Source organism: Macrosteles quadrilineatus, unplaced genomic scaffold, assembly GCF_028750875.1.
Source record: "Macrosteles quadrilineatus isolate MER2022 unplaced genomic scaffold, UCM_ALF_1.0 Scaffold_4__1_contigs__length_99947679, whole genome shotgun sequence".
NCBI lineage: Eukaryota > Metazoa > Arthropoda > Insecta > Hemiptera > Cicadellidae > Macrosteles > Macrosteles quadrilineatus.
Genome location: NW_026542597.1, coordinates 78968344 through 78990001, shown reverse-complemented (window position 1 = coordinate 78990001; position 21658 = coordinate 78968344). Strand labels below are relative to the sequence as shown.

Genomic DNA, 21658 nt, shown 5'->3' with positions numbered 1-21658 from the left:
ACATGGTGGCATTGCTACCAACTGTAACTCGCCGCGAGAAATACCCGGTTGGCAACACTGATCACAACAAACAACATTAGGTGGGTGGAGGGTGACATCAGTGAGTAGTGCAATAAACAAGTTGCAAATTTGCTATCAGTGGAATAATTTTAGCTGCATGTGGAAAGTTTTAGATCACTCAGTACACTACAACGAAGTTGTTTGAAATCTAATACAATATTGTTATACTTCGTTCACAATATTTGGGCGGTTTGAGGGGAGGTTCCCCTATCACTTTTTTGTTTTTAATGCATGTTGCTTAATCAGCTGTTGAGCTATTATTTTAAAGGTAAGGGTCAAATGGAAGGGATGATTTCTTCCCCTAAAACCGGCTGAATATTGTGAGCTAAGTACTGTAATACAGTAGTAACAAGTTTTTGTATACAGTACTATAATTAATTTGTCTTAGATTGAGTAGGTCGTTGGTAAGGGCGAAATAGACATTTTACCCTTATGCTAAAATTGTCAGTTTTAAAATATAAATTATGAAAAACTTAAGAGAAAATTAAACGAAAGATTGTTCCATAAGTCTTCTCTACCTAAAAACTTGTTAGTTTATATCAGTAGGATGTATATTTTTAATCTGAATTAAATGTTATTAGTTCAATTAAATGTTAAGACCGGTTTATGGAAGTAAATGATAATCAGTTCTCATTGGCAAGCGAAACGTCATTTCACAATGAAGCTATTCACATTCAAATATCCCACAATAGCGATCCAGACTATCGAATTCGAAGAACATTAATTGCGATTTCTTTCGCCAATTAAGTTTACTAGCGCTGAAGACCACTTAACCTGTCCAAAAAGACTATAGTAATAATTAGCATTGTCGAGTTTATTCGTATAGAATCACTGCCCTACGATTTGTTATGACACCGATTATACAAAATTTACCCTCTTATGGACTATATCCTTGTTGGGAGTCAGTCATAACAAAATATAACAATGTACAAGTTTTATAATGCTTCTCCTCTGGCATAATGTCCACGCGTAAAGAAAGTAGGCCTAGAAGAGTAATTTTTAGTCGACATCTGCATATTTTAAGGTGTTTCGAACATAAAAATTGCATCAATACCTGACCAGTTATTCAAAAAAGATTAGAAATCGTCATCATAATATTACAATATTAATGAAAACTTTGGAAAATAGATGTTAAGAATTTACCATCCAATCCATCAATTAATGGAATATCCAACACTATAAACACAACATTGGCGATATTGCTGTACATGTACTGATCCGTGTTTCCAGTAAATGAGGTATCCACGGCGGATGAAATGTCCATGTATATTGGTTAGCAAACATTTCTACGGGGAATCTGAATATTAATTACTTCCTGGTCTGCTATCAAACTACTGTACAACCTGAACGACCTGACGTTAATGAAAAACTATAGACTCGCTCCAGCATGTATTATATATTTATTTTTACCATAGGAAACACGTATTAGATATTAGACTAATACCAGTTGAGGATGAATTGTTTGAATTTAATTGCGTATTTTAAGTTAAAAGACAAACTTTATTAAATTATTTTGAAACATTCCCTACTTTTTTGTTGATGAATGTACGAAATGAAAATCCATTTTATTTGCTTACTAATGATTGACTTATTTGCCTTTATGCATTTGTATATGCATGCCTATATGCCTTAGTACATGACGATTTTTATTAAAATTTAAATACATACTAGGAGTATCGGTTGTCGCACAACGCTCGATTTCGAGCCAACCCAAGTGTTTAAACAATTAAGACAGCGATCATTTTATACAGAGATGTTAGAGGTAATGACAGCGATGAAGGATATTTGACCTGGGTGGGGGGAAGATCAAGTGATCAAATTTGGCAGTGATTATCTGTCGTCAGCTGTTCTCATCATGCCACTGGCTAGATACGCCCACGTCGAGCTGCATGTTAAATTGTTACATGAAGATGCGCGAGTAAAATTCATAAGCCATAAAAATAATATTGTTTTATCTGAATGTTGATTGTGTCAAGGTTGACGCAAGATCGGAAACACGTTTTTTATGCAGATTGTTTAACATTCTTTATCAGTCCTCAGAATAAAGAGTGTCTCCCTTTTCATTTTGCGATACTATGTTTAATTTATAAATCGTTCTTTGTGAATGGTTTATTTCACAGGAAAATATTTTATTGAGAAGATTTGCAACTGAGAAGAATGTGCATAGATGGAAAATTAATTGTTTATGAAATTAATCTTTACTGAAAACGTGATAAGGATGATGCAAAATAGCATCAACTATAAATGATATCAGCAATCAATCCCGTTTAATATCTCCGATAAAAACTACTCGATAGTACAATAACTAATACAAAATCAACTCTGTAAACTTTCCTTAAAAGTGAGACAGCGTACAGTATCTAGTAAACAACCTATAAATCTCGTACGATTTCGATAAACACACCACAATTATTGGAATTGAGTACAACATTTTGTGGCAGTGTTAAAAACAATTATTTACTTTTACCCTAATAGGTCCATACGTCACTAGCAATTTTTGCCTATTTCTTATTTAACATTAACATGTCAATTTTTTGCTTTAGTTTACACAAACCTTTTGTAAGCCAACCAGACTAAACCACAGATGACTAATCGAAAGTGTGGATGTTCCAACGGAATGAACCATGATTCCATATCTAATCCAACGACACAGTCCACGTCCACACATAATAAATTATCTCTACCAGGTTGGCTGGACTCTTTGTCGCATTGCCATCTCCTGCCATAGTTAAATCTTGTGGTAATATACCACCACCTCTGGTTACCCAGGGCAGTAGAGGGAAGTGCTCGCCTTCGTCCTGAAGGTTGCTGGTTCAAACCCAAACTACCTCGATTCTGGACCCAGATACTATATATTCTTTAGTGATTCAATCTTTCAAAATATCGACTTTAGTGAGTAACGGTTACCATGATTACTATAGGTCCTGGCGCACACCGCTGGGAGCTCCGTGTAGTTACGTAGCACCCCTGTAGGTATATATAGTCAATGGTAGCACGTACGCCGTAGCTACATGGCGCTCCCAGCGGTGTGCGACAGAACCTATGGCAACTTCAGCACAGTTGACCCTCCATAGCCTGAAGCCAAAGTGTGAGGAAATGGTGTTGTGTTTTAGCATACAGTAGTATATTTCCAATCCCAATAGGCAAAAATTTCTTTAACTCCATCCATCAATAATAATTCGGCAGACTGTCGAATTCTTGAGGAGATTACACATATACAAGGTTTTTGTCTTCAGATAATTTAAGCTGTTCATTGATCCATAAACTATGATTAAATTCAACAAAAATGTACGTTAGATAGTAACAAGACCAGGGTTTGGACCGTTCACTCAAAAAATTCATAAATGGTAATAGCGTTGAAAACATTCAAATAGAAACATGAATAAGATCAATCATTTGGGAGCAAATTTGTAGCTAACCCTTTTCAATGATTTCGACACCTCATGGTACCTTGATTCGTTGGAAACAAATTCGTCAATATTTCGACAGCTTTCGAAAAATAGCATTTTCTAAATATAGTAGGTAGAAAAGAACAAGTACATAATGTATAACTTTTCGGCTCTTTTAAAAACTTCAGTGTCTAATAATTTAGCTTTAGGTCAGGAAGCTAACTCAATTGACTGTTCAAGTTGGTAATCTCCTAAATGTCATCTTACACATGACTGAATATGTTATCGTGTCATTTGATTTTCAATTCGACAAAATGAATATTCTACAAACCTTTTACAAGACATGATGCCTTACAACAAGATTTCATAATACAACCTTATATGAATTTTTTCTGACACAAAGGGAAAATATAATTTAGTCCACAGCGTCGCATCTTATAATTAATTACATTTACATAAAAAGACTTTCGAGATGTTCTTGAGGAAAAGACACAAAAGATCTGTTTGCAATCCTTTTACGAAGATCATTTTGAAATGTTCTTGGAAACAATATCGATAAAGCACACATGTTTCAACACGTTTCGCAGTCTCTTTCACATATGATCTCAAACACAACGTCTATACTTGGATTACGTCATTTCAAATAATAAGTCGTTGGTATGTTTGTAAAAAAAAATACCTAAAGACAGTACTTGTATTTAATTTGTACTCCTCTGACCACACTGGTTCCAACTCTAACAAAATTCTGGGTAAAAAGATTACCCTTCATAAATGTGTGGATTATTCATCCTCACTGGTTGACGATTAGAAAAATTGAACTTCTGCGAAATAATTAGATGATTTTTGTAAGTTACTGTTATACTTTAAAGTTAATCTTACAGAGTTATATAAATCCTTAGAGTAGTATGTCTGTCATTTTGTCGATGTTATCTTTTATGATTTTCAGAAATCATTTAACAATAACAATTTTCAACGACAACCAAATAAATTTATGTTTCCAAATCGCTGTCTTCAGGCGCCTTTCAGTTGACGACTAACTGGTGGAAAACTAACAAGTGGAAAACTTAGTGGAAGACTTTGGTGTAAACGCGGCTTTCGTTTCAAAGCCAGTCTCACTACGCACTACCGACTGAGCTAACAACTCACCGAAATGTCTCTTTCGTTCAAGGTTAACTTAAGTTTACGCGTGTTTTACTCATTGTTTGAAATACTAGTGAGCAAGTTTGAATATAGACCATTGTATTTGGTTGTAATATTTTTATCTCAGTAAAATAACAAGTAATTAATATTAAACCTGAACAGACTCTGCATATACCGGTTAGGAACATACCTAAAAATTGCGTTCAGCTTATCACTATTCCCCAAGCATGAAAGTCCACCTGGGTATGGTACAAGGCCCCAAGTATCACGAAGTATCGCGCTCACATTACCACCAGGTACCTTCTCTGACCATTTCAAGGATTCGACTATAAACTAGACATGAAGGCCCTTAAATAACTGCAGTGAAAGAACTATACCTGACGAGCAAATACAACAAAATATAATATTACTGTAAAACTATTTTATTTTGTGAAAACTAACCGTGACAATTGACAATGTGATTTCATGGTCGAATAAAATCTCTTGTGCAGACAATTAACAATTCGAAATTATTTGAATGTAATATAATCGTGCAAAATTTAAGGCTGTAGTTAGACATCGGATTTGTATGTAAAATTAATTTAATCAAATGAACTAAATTCTACGGTAGTCATTGCGTTTTGTTTTTTCGAGGTAGTATAATCATTATATTCCACGGCCACGGTGAACAATAAAAAGTAAAAAGTCATTACTGTAAATTGAATTACAAAAAATTGGTCCAATATTGTATGAATTGTATCATGATGTTAAATTTCACAATAACCTTACAGTCCTGTAGCACCACAATATCAAGGTCGTACGGTAATATCGAACAGTTAAGTGGAATTAAGGGAGGAAGCCTTACGTAGCCATAAAAGGTAGACACATTTTACTTTTTTATGCAACTGTGTGTTAGAAAGTTCTTTATACAACACACATTATACTAACTCTATCAGATTTTGTGGACCCTTTTGTCACATTGTCATCTCCCACCATAATTAGGTACCTTTGTATCGTGGGGGTTTGGCACGAGTATTAGAACAGAAACAGTGTGGATCACAAACATAAATAAATGACGTCACTGGCCCGAAAGTAAACGTGTTTTACTATTATTTTTAATATAACCATTTATAACTCTCAAACCCGTGACAAAACCAGATGTTAAGGTAATTACCCTAAGATTAGGGCCAGTGACGTAATTAGTTTATCTTTATGATTATGAGGGAACAGGTTCAATCCCCGGCATACCCACAAATATTTTATGTGTTTAGAACCGCTGTTAGCATGTGAACTGTGAACCTTCTTTGAAATTTTAGCCCGGGAATTTTACTTATCTTTTTATATGATAAAATAGAAACGAAGCTGTGATAATTTACCTGCTCGCTGCCTAGGCGGTTCTTGTCCAGCCATGGCGTGGTCTTCTGTCACTATGGTGGGTAACGGCTGGGAGCCCAACTCCTGCAACGAACAACAAACATTAAACAACCGACCAAACACTAAATACAGAGATAGTGTGTTACACGAGGTTATAAAAATCTGTTATATACCTCTATGTACTATTAGACCTTCACATCTAGTAGTGCGGAACCACCTTACCTTATTACTACAGGCTAAGCTTGTGTCATTATCACATAAAAAATACATTGGCGATTGGCGGGATATGGACCCTGGACCTCGGACAACGAAACACTGAGCTCTAACACTAGAGTTCGCTCTCTATTGTCTATACTAATTGTGCATTTACTATACTTATTCATCCTAATTTCAATTATTCCCAAAATGTAAGGGACGAATGATAAGTTGTTTTTTTTTTAAATATAATTTACTCACACAGTGATGTATACTATAATAAGATAATAACTTGAATCTATAATACCTCTATTACGCAATAGGTTTTGTTTTCTGTAGATTTCGTGTTTTGTTTACAATTTGTTTCTATTATTTTATGGTTAGTTTCTCAATATTTGTGTCTCACTGTTTGGTTTTATAGCTAGTGGACGAGTTATTGTTTATGATTAGATAGTTTTATTTGGTTAAACGATGTTTTAAATTACTGAAATAGCAAGAAACAAATTGTAAACAAAACACGACATCTACAGAATAGTCCAGGAGCTGAGGGGGGTTGAGCATGCATGAAAGTAGTACGCAATGTTATTGCTGATTATTGTAATATGGACTGTGGTGATCAAAATTACGTATGTCGCCTATTTCAAAAGTGGTCGATAAGGTGGGGGGGAGGGGGCAAACATGGCGGTTTGCGCTATGCGTTAAAACGCTGATAGTTCGAAAACGGTAAAAGATAGAACATCGGTTAAAACGTCGTTGTAATCTTAAAAATGTGGACAACAATAATGGTCATTGGGTCCGAGGTCGTATCTCTATAAATAAACAAGTTATTGTATAAAATATGTAAAAATGGACTTTTCGTGTATTTTTTTTACCGAAAGTAGAATTAATTTGTGAGTGTCGCAAAGAAGTAATATCAAATATCTTTGCTGATATTTGTAATATGAACTGTGGTGATACAAAATACGCATGTCGCCTACTTTTCAGGTGGTCGAGAACTTGGGGGGAGGGGGGCAAAGATGGCGGAACGCGCTATACATCGAAATGACTGTAGCTCGAGAACGGTACGAGATAGGACATCGGTTAAAACGTAGTTTTAATCCAAAAAATATTACCAATAGAAAAGATCATCGGGTAAAAAGTCGTATCTTAACTAATAAAAAAGTTATAACAATAATAAGTTTAACAAAATCTACATCGTACAGCTATTTTTTTTCGAAAATCGTATGGATTGTTGATAAATAATAGTGTAATTACTTAATTACTCGGCTAAATATTAACTAGATGCATTTTCTTATAAGAAAAAAATATATTATTACGAATACATTTGGTTTAAAATGTAAAACACGGCCTCCAAACGCCTTGGGGTTCGTCCGTTAGGTTGCGTTATAATTGCTGCTGTTTTTAAAATAATGATTGCTTGTATTTTGTATTTCATTATACACTGAGTATATAAATGAAATAATGATAAATAAATAATCAAACAAATAAGATAATAATTAAATATGAAATATAATATATAGTAGTTTAATTCCATTGTAAATATAAACACCATAAACTTTAAATTTCTTGACCGCTCTCATGCATTAATTATATATAGATGTATATACATTTGTATCAAAGAAAATATTTACAATTTTTTTATTTGTATTACAGGTGCTAAGAGAAATTAAAAAAGTACCTATTTAAATTCAACAAATAATATGAACAACCAGTGTAATTGTTATGGATAGAATGAAGAGATTTGCCGTATTTTTTTATTATAAGGTATTTATTTTTGTAGTCATGTTTTTTTATTTCATATAACTGTATTAAATAAGAATCTGTTACATAATCATATTGTAATAACCTACAACATTATAATAATTAAAATTGGATTTGTAGTGGTAGTCTGTATTATGCATTTGATTGCGGCGAAACCCCAAGTATTATATGTAGTTTGGAGGCCGTGTTTTACATTTTAAACCAAATGTATTCGTAATAATATATTTTTTTCTTATAAGAAAATGCATCTAGTTAATATTTAGCCGAGTAATTAAGTAATTACACTATTATTTATCAACAATCCATACGATTTTCGAAAAAAATAGCTGTACGATGTAGATTTTGTTAAACTTATTATTGTTATAACTTTTTTATTAGTTAAGATACGACTTTTTACCCGATGACCTTTTCTATTGGTAATATTTTTTGGATTAAAACTACGTTTTAACCGATGTCCTATCTCGTACCGTTCTCGAGCTACAGTCATTTCGATGTATAGCGCGTTCCGCCATCTTTGCCCCCCTCCCCCCAAGTTCTCGACCACCTGAAAAGTAGGCGACATGCGTATTTTGTATCACCACAGTCCATATTACAACTATCAGCAAAGATATTTGATATTACTTCTTTGCGACATTCACAAATTAATTCTACTTTCGGTAAAAAATCTACACGAAAAGTCCATTTTTACATATTTTAAACAATAACTTGTTTATTTATAGAGATACGACCTCGGACCCAATGACCATTATTGTTGTCCACATTTTTAGGATTACAACGACGTTTTAACCGATGTTCTATCTTTTACCGTTTTCGAACTATCAGCGTTTTAACGCATAGCGCAAACCGCCATGTTTGCCCCCTCCCCCCCACCTTATCGACCACTTTTGAAATAGGCGACATACGTAATTTTGATCACCATAGTCCATATTACAATAATCAGCAATAACATTGCGTACTACTTTCATGCATGCTCAACCCCCCTCAGCTCCTGGACTAGAAAACCGAAGAGAACTAACAATAAAATTGGCTTCAGCTGTTCCATAAGGATGGGAAATCTGTTAAAACTAGATGAATCAAACTCTTACTAACCATAGGTCTTATTTTAGAAAAGCAACTTTATTTGAAAAGAAAAAAAATATATATATAACTTTTTCAGCACTGGAACGTTTCTGCAAATAGTCGCCCATAATTTAACAATGTCTGCGTTTATAAGATACCACACAGCTTACTTTGTACAAAGAGTACATAGAACAAAGTATCGGCGGCTGAAAGAACGTCCGTCGGTGGGCGGGATGGGAGCGAAACAACCAATATAGTTGAAACAAACAAGATCAGCTGTTGAGCAGCTTGTCCTGATAGCAGCGAGGAGAGGCCAATTGGTACTTATTGAGCGCTGGATATTACTGGATAAACTACTTAACATCCCGAATAATATACTGTTGTCAAATGGTTGATTTACTGGATAAATATGTCAACAATCAAATATGCCATGGATCATTGTGCTGCTAATAAGTGGTCCTGGATGAGAAATCAGCTGATCCTAATCAGTAATAAAGCTAAACAAGAAATATTCCTTTCTTACAATCATATATAAAAATATTCAGCATAATTTTGGAAACATTTTCTGTAAAAATCACTTAGAATATTTTAGCACAGATTGCTACTTTTAAATTTACAATCACCTTTAAAACGCTGCAAATCGATACAAATTAAGTTTTAGATAAAATAATAATGAAAGAAACTTTAAGTAGTTTGACTCACAAGCTGATTAAAGCTACGCAAATGTCTGGAAGGTAAAATTATTTCCATTTTGCACATGAATACATAAAGATCTGATCGAAATATTAAAAAGGTTTTACAATTAGTTTACTGAATAGATGTGGTACGTTTGGATGTAAAACAAATTTCTATGATGTTTCATTACTCTACATACCTTCCACAGCTCTTAGTAGAACGTGCAATGGTTCTCTGAAAAGATTCATAATTTATCTCCCAGCATATTCAATTAACTAACACCAAATGTGGTTTAAAATTTGAAAACTAAAACATCAGTATAGTTAATTATTTAAAGCACTGCATTATCATATTCGTATAAAATATAACATAATACATTGGTGTGTTTATGTAACCAAAACCTAGAAAAAACAAATGTAACAAACAATGTAGGCCTAACTATAAAATCTTGGCTTTGTTAAATCAATCAGCCCTACGCATTCAGAATGCCAACACAGCACAAAGGTGAACGTGTATAGCATAGCGATGAGAATTGAAGGCGAAGCCTATAAACAGATTTGATTACTGGGCTACATAATTATCACATGGTATTGTCCACGGTACTGGTACTACTGTATTTACTGAATTAGCACACTTTGTTATTATAATATCCGTGCCGGGAATACAAATTTACGTCCCCACAAAATTATCACTAATATATTGCACATGCCCTACCTAACAAACAATAACCAATGTTTAATAAATAGTTATTCTCTGTAATAACATTGAAACGACGGATCCCTCCTTATACTGTGGTATAATAACAATAACACATTTTAAAACAGTTATAAACATTCAAAATTATTCTTACAACTTTCACTATCAAAATACGGATGAGACCATAATGTGGTCCTAACAATATTTATACTGTAGAAACATTGACCTAAATAGCAAGCAACGATTTGTGTTCTGCTTATTGGTGGAAGTTAGCCAATCGGGAAGAGCTTTAAAGCTCAAGGGGTTTACCATATTCAAACTCTAAATCTTGTTCGAATTGGTTCAAACTATATATATAAAAAGAATCCATACTGGTCGCTATTGATTGTAGATATTTGCATATAAAATAAGATTCCTAAGATCTCATATTAAGACCCGGTACCAATTTGTTTAAATTCGTTTTAAGGTCTCAAGAGGCTAAAAACACCGTCAATTCAAAATTCACATATGGATTTTTTTATGGGTAAATATTTTGATCAAATTTGGCAATTTTTTGATTTAATTCTAAGCTATTGACATTTTACTAAAAACTCACTCTGTGACATTCCTTGTCTTGTACACAGTAGCAAACCTAAGTACTCATTTAGCCTAACTTGATTTTAAAAGGGAATGAATCAGAAGTATGTGAATAGATACCTAACCATCTTAGTTTATTGTTATGTATAATGGTTTTGCCGTTGCAATGAACTAAATAAATCAGACATTTTTAAGACCACTAGGCCTACTAATATTTGACCTCTTGACGGTGCGCATAAACTTGTCCGTTAAAAACACGATTACATTTTAAAATACTAAGTGTAAAAGAACCAAGTAGCTCTAATTTTTTTCCTATCACTTTTTTCACACCACACCGTAAAACGTGTTCCAGAATAGTATTTCATATTCAACACTTGTATTCTGACGATGTTTACTCAACTGTATTGACGCCAACGACAACGTTTAGCCTGTTAGTGGACAAGGACTTGGATTGACGTAGAAGAGCATTGTAGGTTGGGATATACTGCGAGTTAAAGCTGTGATAAATGAAACCATTACAGAAGGTTTCCGCAGAAGACGCTTAAAAAAGAGTTTTTTTATGTTAAACATTTTCAGGAAAGACCACAAACTAAATTATTGTTAAAATTGAGTAATTCCTAAACCCCAAAATTTACCCTACTTTTATGTTTAAACCATGGGAAAGAATTATATTAAAGTAATGCTAACAAATCCGCATTATAAATTATAATACGAGTTTCTTTACTAGGTTTGCATTCGAAATCTACCGTATTGGATTAAATTAACTAAAACTTATAATTAAAAATTATATTTAAGGAGCCTATGTACTAAGGAATAACATAAGAATACCAGTATTTTTAATATTTAATAATAGGCTAAATAAAAAATGTAAAATACGTGTATATAATGAATGTATCACAATTTTGTTCTATTGAAGCAGGACATTCCGTACTAGCGGGAATAGTTATAAAGCAAATTGCTTTTTCAAAAATTGAACATCGTATTTCAACAATCAACTTCATTTTCATCAACGAACTGAGTTTGTTTTAATCTACATGGCCACTATGAAATATCCGTATAACCTTTTACCTTGATTATTGTCGTGCAAATCGAGTAATTGAGATTGGACATTTATCAAATTCCGATAAATTGTTCGTGATTTTATCTCAAGAATTCGTAACATTACAAATGTTAAGTATGTAAACAAATAGAACTGTATTATCTTAACGGACTTTTTTTTTCATTTAAGGTTACGAATACTCATTTATTACTCATCAGTGTAATTTGATTTTTAAAAAGAATCAAATTATTTACAATTACTATTTACTGAAAGGTGTACCAGCATTTATAAAGCAAATAAATTCGACAGCTCAGTCACGGATTTGTAAAAGAAGTAAAATACTGAAGCTGACTAATTATGAATCTCAGAAATCTGTTATGTTTCCAGCTATAGATCCGGGCAACCGTTTAGTTCCTCAAAGTTCTTTTCAATCTGCATTTCTAAGCAGAGACGGTCGCAGCTAAGAAATCTGATTTGCCATTCCAATCTCTTTAAATCTCCACCTCTCAGCTAGAGCTCGTTTTAATTTTTAAAATGATCCAGATATTAAAAATGGTGTACAAAATTTATACAAATTTATATTCATCATAATTTTAACTTTAAACTAAAATATTACGTTGCTGACGATACGGAATTTCTGGGTAGCCGAGTGGTTATAGTGCTAGCCTTCTAGTATGAAGTTCGCTGGTTCGAAGTGAAATTGTTACCAGAACCAGATGTATTTTTTCTCATTGGGCAATCAATTAAAGATGCTGTACAGTATAGCAAAAGGTCCACGTTGGGTAGTAACAACTAAAAGACTTTAATATTGCTTACCATTCCCTTACAAAAACCGTTAAAAATTTACTAGCGTAAATAACACATGAAAATAAAAATAAAAATACGAATATATATTTTGACTATCCTGAAGGTAGACTTCTCATCCTTATGACGTTTTTAAAATCTATTTTGGTATGTATATCATGTCTGAAAATGAACTGAAAAGTGAAAAATTAAAGCCACTGAAAAGTGACGAAAGAAGGCAAGTAATTATTAATTAATTAATTTATTATTATGTTATTAATTAAGTAACTTTACATATGAAAAAGAGCACTCAATTCATACATTATTAAATTACATACACAGCTCCCTATTACTTTAATGTAAATTTATTAAATAGTTTAATTAATTGTGTTTTAATTACTTTTAATATTTCATTTGATATTCTATTTGATACGACAACGAACATTAAAGTTACCCACACAACAGCTCAACAAATCATCCATAATTTATAATGTTACTTCATCATAATTATCTGGACGATCTGTAATAATCTAGACTGAATAATCTATACTTATTTAATACGCAAGCAGATTTTTTGTGACAATTACTCCTCCAAAACTACTGGACCAATTAACATATTTTTGGTGTCATTGGAAAGAGCGTAACGTGAAGTTGTGCAGGAAACTTTCTTTTTAAGGAAATAATTGGAGAGAGAGGCCCTGGGGCCCTTGAAAGTTTCGTATTTATCCATAAGATTAACATGGGAAACAAATTTGTTATGGAACTCCAGCTGTTGTTAGAAATTAAAAGTGAAATATTTATTGATGGTATCCATGGTAACAAAGAACAAACCCACAAAATTTAAAAATGTAAACAAGCAGAACTAACTGTCAAACTAATTTTGATTTGACAATTCCACACAGCTGGTTCAAACATATTAAATACTGCTATGATTATGAGAACAGGAACATTAATGATCATAAACATTAATAAAATATGTCACTCGCTCGAATCATTTTTGTCTATGCCTGAATGTAAACATTTAACATTGATTAAATTGAACTGTCGAACTATGTTAATGTCATTAGTATGGAATTTTTTTCATTTACATCATTTGTTGGTCGAGTTTGTTTCAATATTTTTGAACTGCTGTAATAATATTTTACAGGAAATAATTGTTAGATAAATTCATGGATATAAGTAATAATTCATAGATTCTTCAATCTTTGCTGTTATTAAAATTGTGTAACCGCAGCAAACCTTCAGACTAAGCAAATTTCCATTTACCTGGCTTAATTAATACAAAGATATTCCCTGAAAATGGTAATGTTTTTCCTATTTAAATAGCATTAAGTTAATTTTAATATGAGTACTTAGGTTTGCTGCTACAGGGAAGGTAGGTGTGTTTTTGTTGAAATGTTGATAGCTAAGTATGATTGTTATTGGTTTGCAAATCCTGTAATACTTTACAATTGCTCGAATCCGAGCAACATGTACACTAGTAAATTATTATTGCACTCTGAGACATAAATTTATAATGAGGACATAAACAATCCACGATGGAGCGTTGGTTATGTTATGTTATTCGACGACAGGAATTGTAATTAACTAGGTTGTTAGCCATTAAGCGACAATAGCAGAAACAATTCATTTTGTTTCACACGCATTTAAACCTGTCAGTAAAATACTAGAAGACTCCACATGTGTAAATTATTAACTATATACTCTACTAGTATTTATTTGATGAGCCAGGGAGTTTTTATGTATTATTTATGTCATGTTCTAGGTTCTTTCTAGCCTGAAGATGGAGAGAGATTGTAGATCCCGAAACGTGACGTAGCTTTGTTTTATCATTGATTTCTCGATACTTAAGAAGAAAATTAAGAAAAGACCATGTGGCTCTTAACCTTAACTGCCAAAATAAGAAATTTTTCACCACACTATGATGTTTTAGCTGTTTTACATACGTTAAATGGTGGCTGAAAGTTACGGCTTGCTGGCAATGCCAGCTGTCATCGTCATTTGGGGACCGAGAAGGTTTTTACATCCCTAGGGCCACAAAATCAGCTGCCCGCTTACTTTCGTTTTTATATTAAAAATACGATGAAAACACGAATGCATATTAAATACACAATCAGTATCCATAGCATTGCAATAGAATTATTGTTTTTTTTTGTTTTTTTTTTCATCACTGCCTAGTAACTATTTATTATTATTTTTGCTGATTCCTCAAATGATTTCTTCACATAACCTTAAAGTTGTAGTTGAGTTGACTATCAGCGTGCATTATTATGGTGATGAATAGTGGTAATATAGTATAGTGTGTGAATAGCGTTCGTACCACGGACCGAAATGGTTTTGCAGCTCTCAAAAGTTTTAAGTTCTCGACTTCGTCTCGAACTTATAAAATACAGTATCTCGAGCCGGCAAAACCTAATTTTCGGCCCTAGGTACGAAATATTCTATTACCTATCACTTTTTACACATTGTATTCATTACACGGTAAATCATTCTTCGATAATCAATAAAGAACATTTAGATTTTACAGAACAATTGGTTTCGATAGGACATTATGTGAGGGGCTCGAAGTATATTTTAGTGTGATATGACAAAAGGGCAAAGCAGGTACTTAAAGATGCCAGTTATAAAGCCTTGTACAGCAACAGTTTGCAAACTGTAACTGTAAACTCTGTAATGTTATTACAGAGAATAACAATTCATTAAACATTGGTTATTATTATGTTTATTAGGTAGGACATGTGCAATATATTCAATTTCTTTGGGAACGTAAATTTTATTTCCCGGAGAGTTATGGAAGAAGAATGAATTTTATTTATCAATACTGGTACACCTTTTAGTAACTAGTAATCTATATAAATAAAATTAGAGTTTTGTCTGTACATTGCTCAGAGTTATATATTTTTAGGTTATTTTTACGTTTTATACATTAAATAAGCAGAAACGAGTCTTATCTCAATTTCTGTCTGTCTGTCTGTCTGTCTGTCTTTCCCTTTGTCTGTAACACTCGAGATGGCATTTTACGCTATCTTCTCCTGGAAAACGAGAGTACCTATCAAGATCCAAGTCATTTTAATGCATTCACTGGATTGGCGAGATTGTCTTTAGCCATTAAAATATGGCCTCACTACTTTGTAAATAATATTACGAACGTTCAAAAATGTAGTTTTGTGCGATTTATGTCAAGTTTTCGTCCAATTTTTATTGCATAATCATCTTTGAAATAACGAACAGCTGTTCGGATCAAGATTATTTCTCCTAGCTGTCACTGATATGTTTACAAATGTTGTTTACAAATACCGCAACCTTTTTCAATCAAGTTTTGAATGTAAATCCCAAGTGATTAAAAACGTTTTTCTTACATAACGGATTTAATTAATCGAAAGTGCAATAATATAGTGTAATAGTGTAACCGTGTAAATGAAATTAAATAACTAGGCATCATCCAGTTCAGGAACCAGAGATTCTTTGTGTATAAATTGTTCTTGAGTTTTGATAACCAGAACGAAGACCTTGAATCAGTGTTGTATACGGCTGGGAAACTTTAAATTTAATAATGATCGTCGCCAAATGGCTTAGAAATATGGTTTCCACTCATTGACACGGCGCTTCAATGGCGGTTGTGTAAAGTGTAAAGTAAAAAATCACAACTGCAGTGGGTGATTGTAACAGAGGTTTACGGATGATGCTAAACTCGCTTTTCTAATGTGTTATTTTCTGTTCCTACCATTGACTATATATATATAGTCAATAGTACCTACTCACCGTGTGATGCAATCGCTGGACCATACAGCCAATAGGCCCATAGCCCTCTCTTGGATACGTACGCCTACCCAATTATTCATAACAAACTGTTCGACGACGATCCTTGATACCGGTACTTTTCCCTAGAATACACGGCCTACCTACTTAAGAAATAAAATTACAAACGTCCAAAAACCCAACGTTGTGTGATTTTTGTCACATTTCCTTCTAATGTTATTAGATAGCCTTTACCAATCATTGTTTAGAGAATAGGTAAGTAATCTATTAAATAACAAAAAGATGTTTGTATGAGGTTGTTTTTTTTTCAAACTGACACCGATAAGTTTACATTAAAAGTTGTTTACAAATAAAGCAATAAATGGGAATTAACTTTGATTGCCGTTTAAAAACGTTTTACGAGAAAATCCAAAACCAAGAGATCAATAACCTCGGGACTTGATTAACTCATATAATTGGTCGGCTGTACTATAGTTCTCAACTGTGAACGTTGGTTTTTGGTACCGGTTCTATTCCTTAGAACCGTTGGTACTGTTGGTAGTAGCAAGAATCATTTTTAAGTACCAACACATCACTGTACTTTACAAATTAGTTATCGTTGGTGTTGCACCTTATTTATTATTACAGGCGTATTCAATTTGATTGATGTCTTAACTGTACAATTTTGGCTTTTTCCTTCTTGATTCCAAAATGTTAGTTTATGCTAAGAAAACGATAACGCATTTTAGTAAAACATTTATTCAGCAAACCATAATGAATTGTTTAAACGCTTTACGTTGTTTATGTATCAATAGTTTGTGGCCTATTTTGGTAATATTTACTATAAATTACCAATCGTCTATAGTACTTCATTTCATATAGTAAGCCGTCATTTCGGGTCATCATCGGTCCAAGCAAATGTACATTGTTATGATGAAATTTGATGACATTAACAAAATATTTCAGATACTAATTTTACAATTACTTTGTTATGCTTAAAGCGTAGCAAATCCCCTTTAAGTTCTGTATTTTTGTGTGTATGTCTGTTAGTAAAGCATTAATGTCCTTATTTCTCAGTGTTTCACGGAAAGGACAAAAGAACCTTTATAATGAAAATTGTCAACACGAATAAAGTGTTAAATTGGGAGGTTGAGGTAGTACCTTAAATACTTTTAACAATTGTGGAAGGTAACTTTCAATTATAGGCCTACATTAGGGCTGTGCCTCAAAGATCTATAAAGCATTTTTTAGTTTGATCATTGGATTTAACATATGGACCAACACGACCCAGGTTACATATAATTTCGAAGCATTTGTTTTGGCTTGAAACTGTCAGATACTGTATTTGCGAAGGTTTATATATAATAGTTTTGCCAGCATATCTGAAAATATGCAAACCAAATTCTGTTCTTAATAAAATGGTTTCAATAACTGACTACAATAAGATCCCCGTGCGTAGAACGGGCACACAGCTAGTTGTAAATAATTTGATTCTTTTTTAAAATCAAATTACACTGACGAGGTGTTAGCCCGTCCTACGTACGGGAGTAGTCAGTTAAAACGGTGTAGGCCTATAATTCAGAACAGCTAGTTTACACGTATAATGACAAATTTTATTGCAGCCTACAGTAGAAAGATAATTATCAATTGAGAAGTGTATAGGCCTAGTCAATGATATTACCTTCCATCACATAGCCTACCTACATACCTCTTCCATAATACATATCACCACAATACAATTACTCATACTATACACAATTTCCAGTAGGTCTGAATTGAAACTCCCTAAAATAAAACGAAAACATCCAATAAAATTCACAGTACACATAATTATAACGTTGGTGTCCTGAAATCATTAAACGAATCGTCCACACACATCCTTTATGTTAATTTCACTGCATCAATTGCTAAATAAATAAGTGAAAACAAAGAAAAGTAACAGAACAACATATTAGTTTGTTTTGTAAACAGCTGAGTCAAAAATAATATTCATTTGAACAAAAGAACTGGTCACATGTTGAAGGAATTTAAAAAGTAAAAACGCTAGTAAAGCTAGTGACGTAATTAATTGTAATATCCTTGATAATTAAACCACCCTCATTAAATCAATGTACATCATAATTCCCCATATTCATTTATTTAAACTATAAAATATTCAGCGCCTCCAAACGTAACCACAACTAAACACACACGCCAAACAACTTTTTTAGATTCCATAAAAGGATGGTTAGTCTAATTGCAGTATCCTAGGTCAATGATGACGTTGTGTTCAATCTATGTCATTCATCTGTATATCTTTGGATAACACCCGTCTGAGGTTGTGGTGGTAATTTAAAATCGTATTCCTGAGGATTCTTGATCTCCATCTTTATGACATCAATATTTCCGGGCCTAATCCAAACAAAGTTCAAGCATTCAAAAACATTGATTGTAAACAAAAAGCTGCCAACATAAATTAAAACATGTAAAAATTGTGATTTTCCTACCCTTTTCAAAAAAGTTAGCAGTAAAATAATTTGCATATCTTTTTTATTTAACTCGTGTACAGAGCCTCAACTTGTACACATCGATGGTGTTACTTATCTCGATGGTCTACTAATCTTACTTATTTCCTATAATCAATGACAAAATCGGAGTAAATAACCTCATAGTTCTATAGGGAATTTTTATAACTAACCAGCTGTTAGTTAAAACAAATTATATTGCTCTAAAACAAATCGAAGATTACAAAAATTGCTTAAAAAAATAATTTGAACATCCTAGTATGTATATTAAATTAATCTGTCGTCATCTTACAGAAGAATTGAACGTATCAATGATTAGCATTACACATAGTATAAATAAGTCAACCCTAAGTATGTCTTTACATTTTTATCCAAATGCTGAATTTGTGACACAAAAGCTGAATGTTTACAGCTCTTATGTTAAGCAAATTATTTTATGCCAAAAGCTAGTTTAGAATCTTTGCGTCGGCTGCTAGACTTTTTAAAAATTAAAACTTAATTTCTAAAAAACTGGGACCCTAAACTAAAATTATGGCTTCGACATTCCCTAGTTCTCAAAATTATCTTTCTTTCAACACAAAAATCATGAAAATCCGTCGAGTGGTTGATTCAGAATCGTGAGAGAAAAAAACACTGTTTCGTTTTAATATTACTAGAGGTCGTCCAGTGGTCGAAACTCGACCAAAAATATGTAATGTCCTCACTTCTCTATTTTCACCCCACACTGTAATTAAAACATCTGATTGTAATTTGTTCCATTTGTTTTGATTTTCTGTTTATATTTCGTTGTTATTTCGTCACCAGCATGGCAACGCATAAGATCCATGTTAATTTTTTCAAATTTTTTAACTCATTTTTTGCGCTTATCTTTGAGCCTATTTAAATTTATAAAGGGATTCTGCACACCTACAGGAAAATAGCTTTCTAACGGTATGCGTAGATTTTCCCTACAATGCACACGAGCTGAGAAAAAAGGTTTTAAAGAAACATGCTTGCCTATTAATATATAGATAGATAGATAGATGAGTAATAAATGAGTATTCGTAACCTTAACATGAAAAAAAAACGTTCATTATGATAATACCTTAATGTATTTACCTTATGTAATGTGTACCTTATGTATTTGTTTACATACCTAAAAATTGTTATGCAAAAAAGTTTATCTTGTATATAATGTTACGAATTCTTTAGATAAAAATACGAATGTTGGAATTTGATCAATAATCAAGTAAATAGTATGTTATATAGTAGTTTCAGTAAATAGTATGGACAAAACCATGTGATAATTATGTATCCCAGTAATCAAATCTGTTTATAGGCTTCGCCTTCAATTCTCATCGCTATGCTATACACGTTCACCTTTGTGCTGTGTTGGCATTCTGGATGCGTAGGCCTGATTGATTTAACAAAGCCAAGATTTTATAGTTAGGCCTACATTGTTTGTTACATTGTTTTATATTTTATACGAATATGATAATGCAGTGCTTTAAATAATTAACTATACTGATGTTTTTTTAGTTTTTAAATTTTAAACCTCATTTGGTGTTAGTTAAATGAATATGCTGGGAGATAAAATTATTAACGAATAGAATATGTTTTTCTTTTCATAGAACCATTGCACGTCCTACAGAGCTCTGGAAGGTATATAGAGTAATGAAACATCATAGAAATTTGTTTTACATAACAATTTGCAAATTGCTAACAATTTGCAAACAGTCTGCAAACAAATATGCCGGTGTGGACGAGGCTTTGAAAAGATACATATGCTTAAGTACAGTAAACAGATGTAAATAGTCTTTACAGTTTGGCTTGGTAAAATGTGGCATATTGAACGGAAATCAGCAATTGTTAGCAACAAATTCTATTAGTAGATCAATTTAACTGGGTCAAATAATTTATAAAACAGGTTATAAGTTTAACATAGCAATTAGATCTGACTCCTAACGTCAAAGGGTTTAATTAAACAGGGATGGAAAATGTCAGCAATACTTCAATCAAGAGACTCCTTGATGTTTAATGCATAGATTAAACATAAGTTAATTAGCGCTCTCAAACGTCACCAATGTAAAACACATTATAAAACATACTTCAAAATGTACAGCAGAATAAGAGGTCTACTTGAACCTTTCAAAGTAAATGTTCAAACCTAACGACAGATAGAAAGTTTCTAAATACAGAAATATTTCATACACGGACTTGTTCCAATTACACTCAAGTTAATTTATCCGTTTAAATGCCACACCAAGTGTGAAGCATGCTTGTTGTGAGAGCAATAAATTACGCTTAACTCCACACAAGTACGTTATTATGCCACTGCCGGTTCAAACACATGCCTTCTCTTAAGTGTTCGTCATTTCACAGCAAAATACATTTTGGAACTGAGTAAAGTAATTATCCCATTAAAATAAATTTAAAATTTAGATATCAAAGGAGTTGTCATTTCAGTCATTAAATAGGTTTCTACTTAGTTAATTATTTTTAAATACTCTTAAGGGTTTAGGGTTCTATTACAAATACAGTATTACGTTATACTGTTATTTTTTATTACACATCAATCTACCTTAAAGGAAAATTATTCTCTAAATTACTCAGTGACTTCTTAATTGTTTTTGTGCTATCACTAGGGTGTCCTACTATTTGCCACCAGTGTCGTTTGCCACCAGTGTCATTTGCCACCAGTAGGGTCAGTT

General features: G+C 32.7%; 1 protein-coding gene across 1 annotated transcript in view; it reads right to left on the bottom strand.

The window, feature by feature from the left end:
- The window catches only part of LOC128991571 (5'-AMP-activated protein kinase subunit gamma-2-like), a 298663-nt gene that overhangs the window by 196953 nt on the left and 80052 nt on the right, over positions 1-21658 (bottom strand). Inside the window, exon 3 of the mRNA XM_054414581.1 lies at positions 5945-6026. Coding sequence (XP_054270556.1) covers positions 5945-6026 — 82 coding nt within the window. The remainder of the gene's footprint in view (positions 1-5944; positions 6027-21658) is intronic.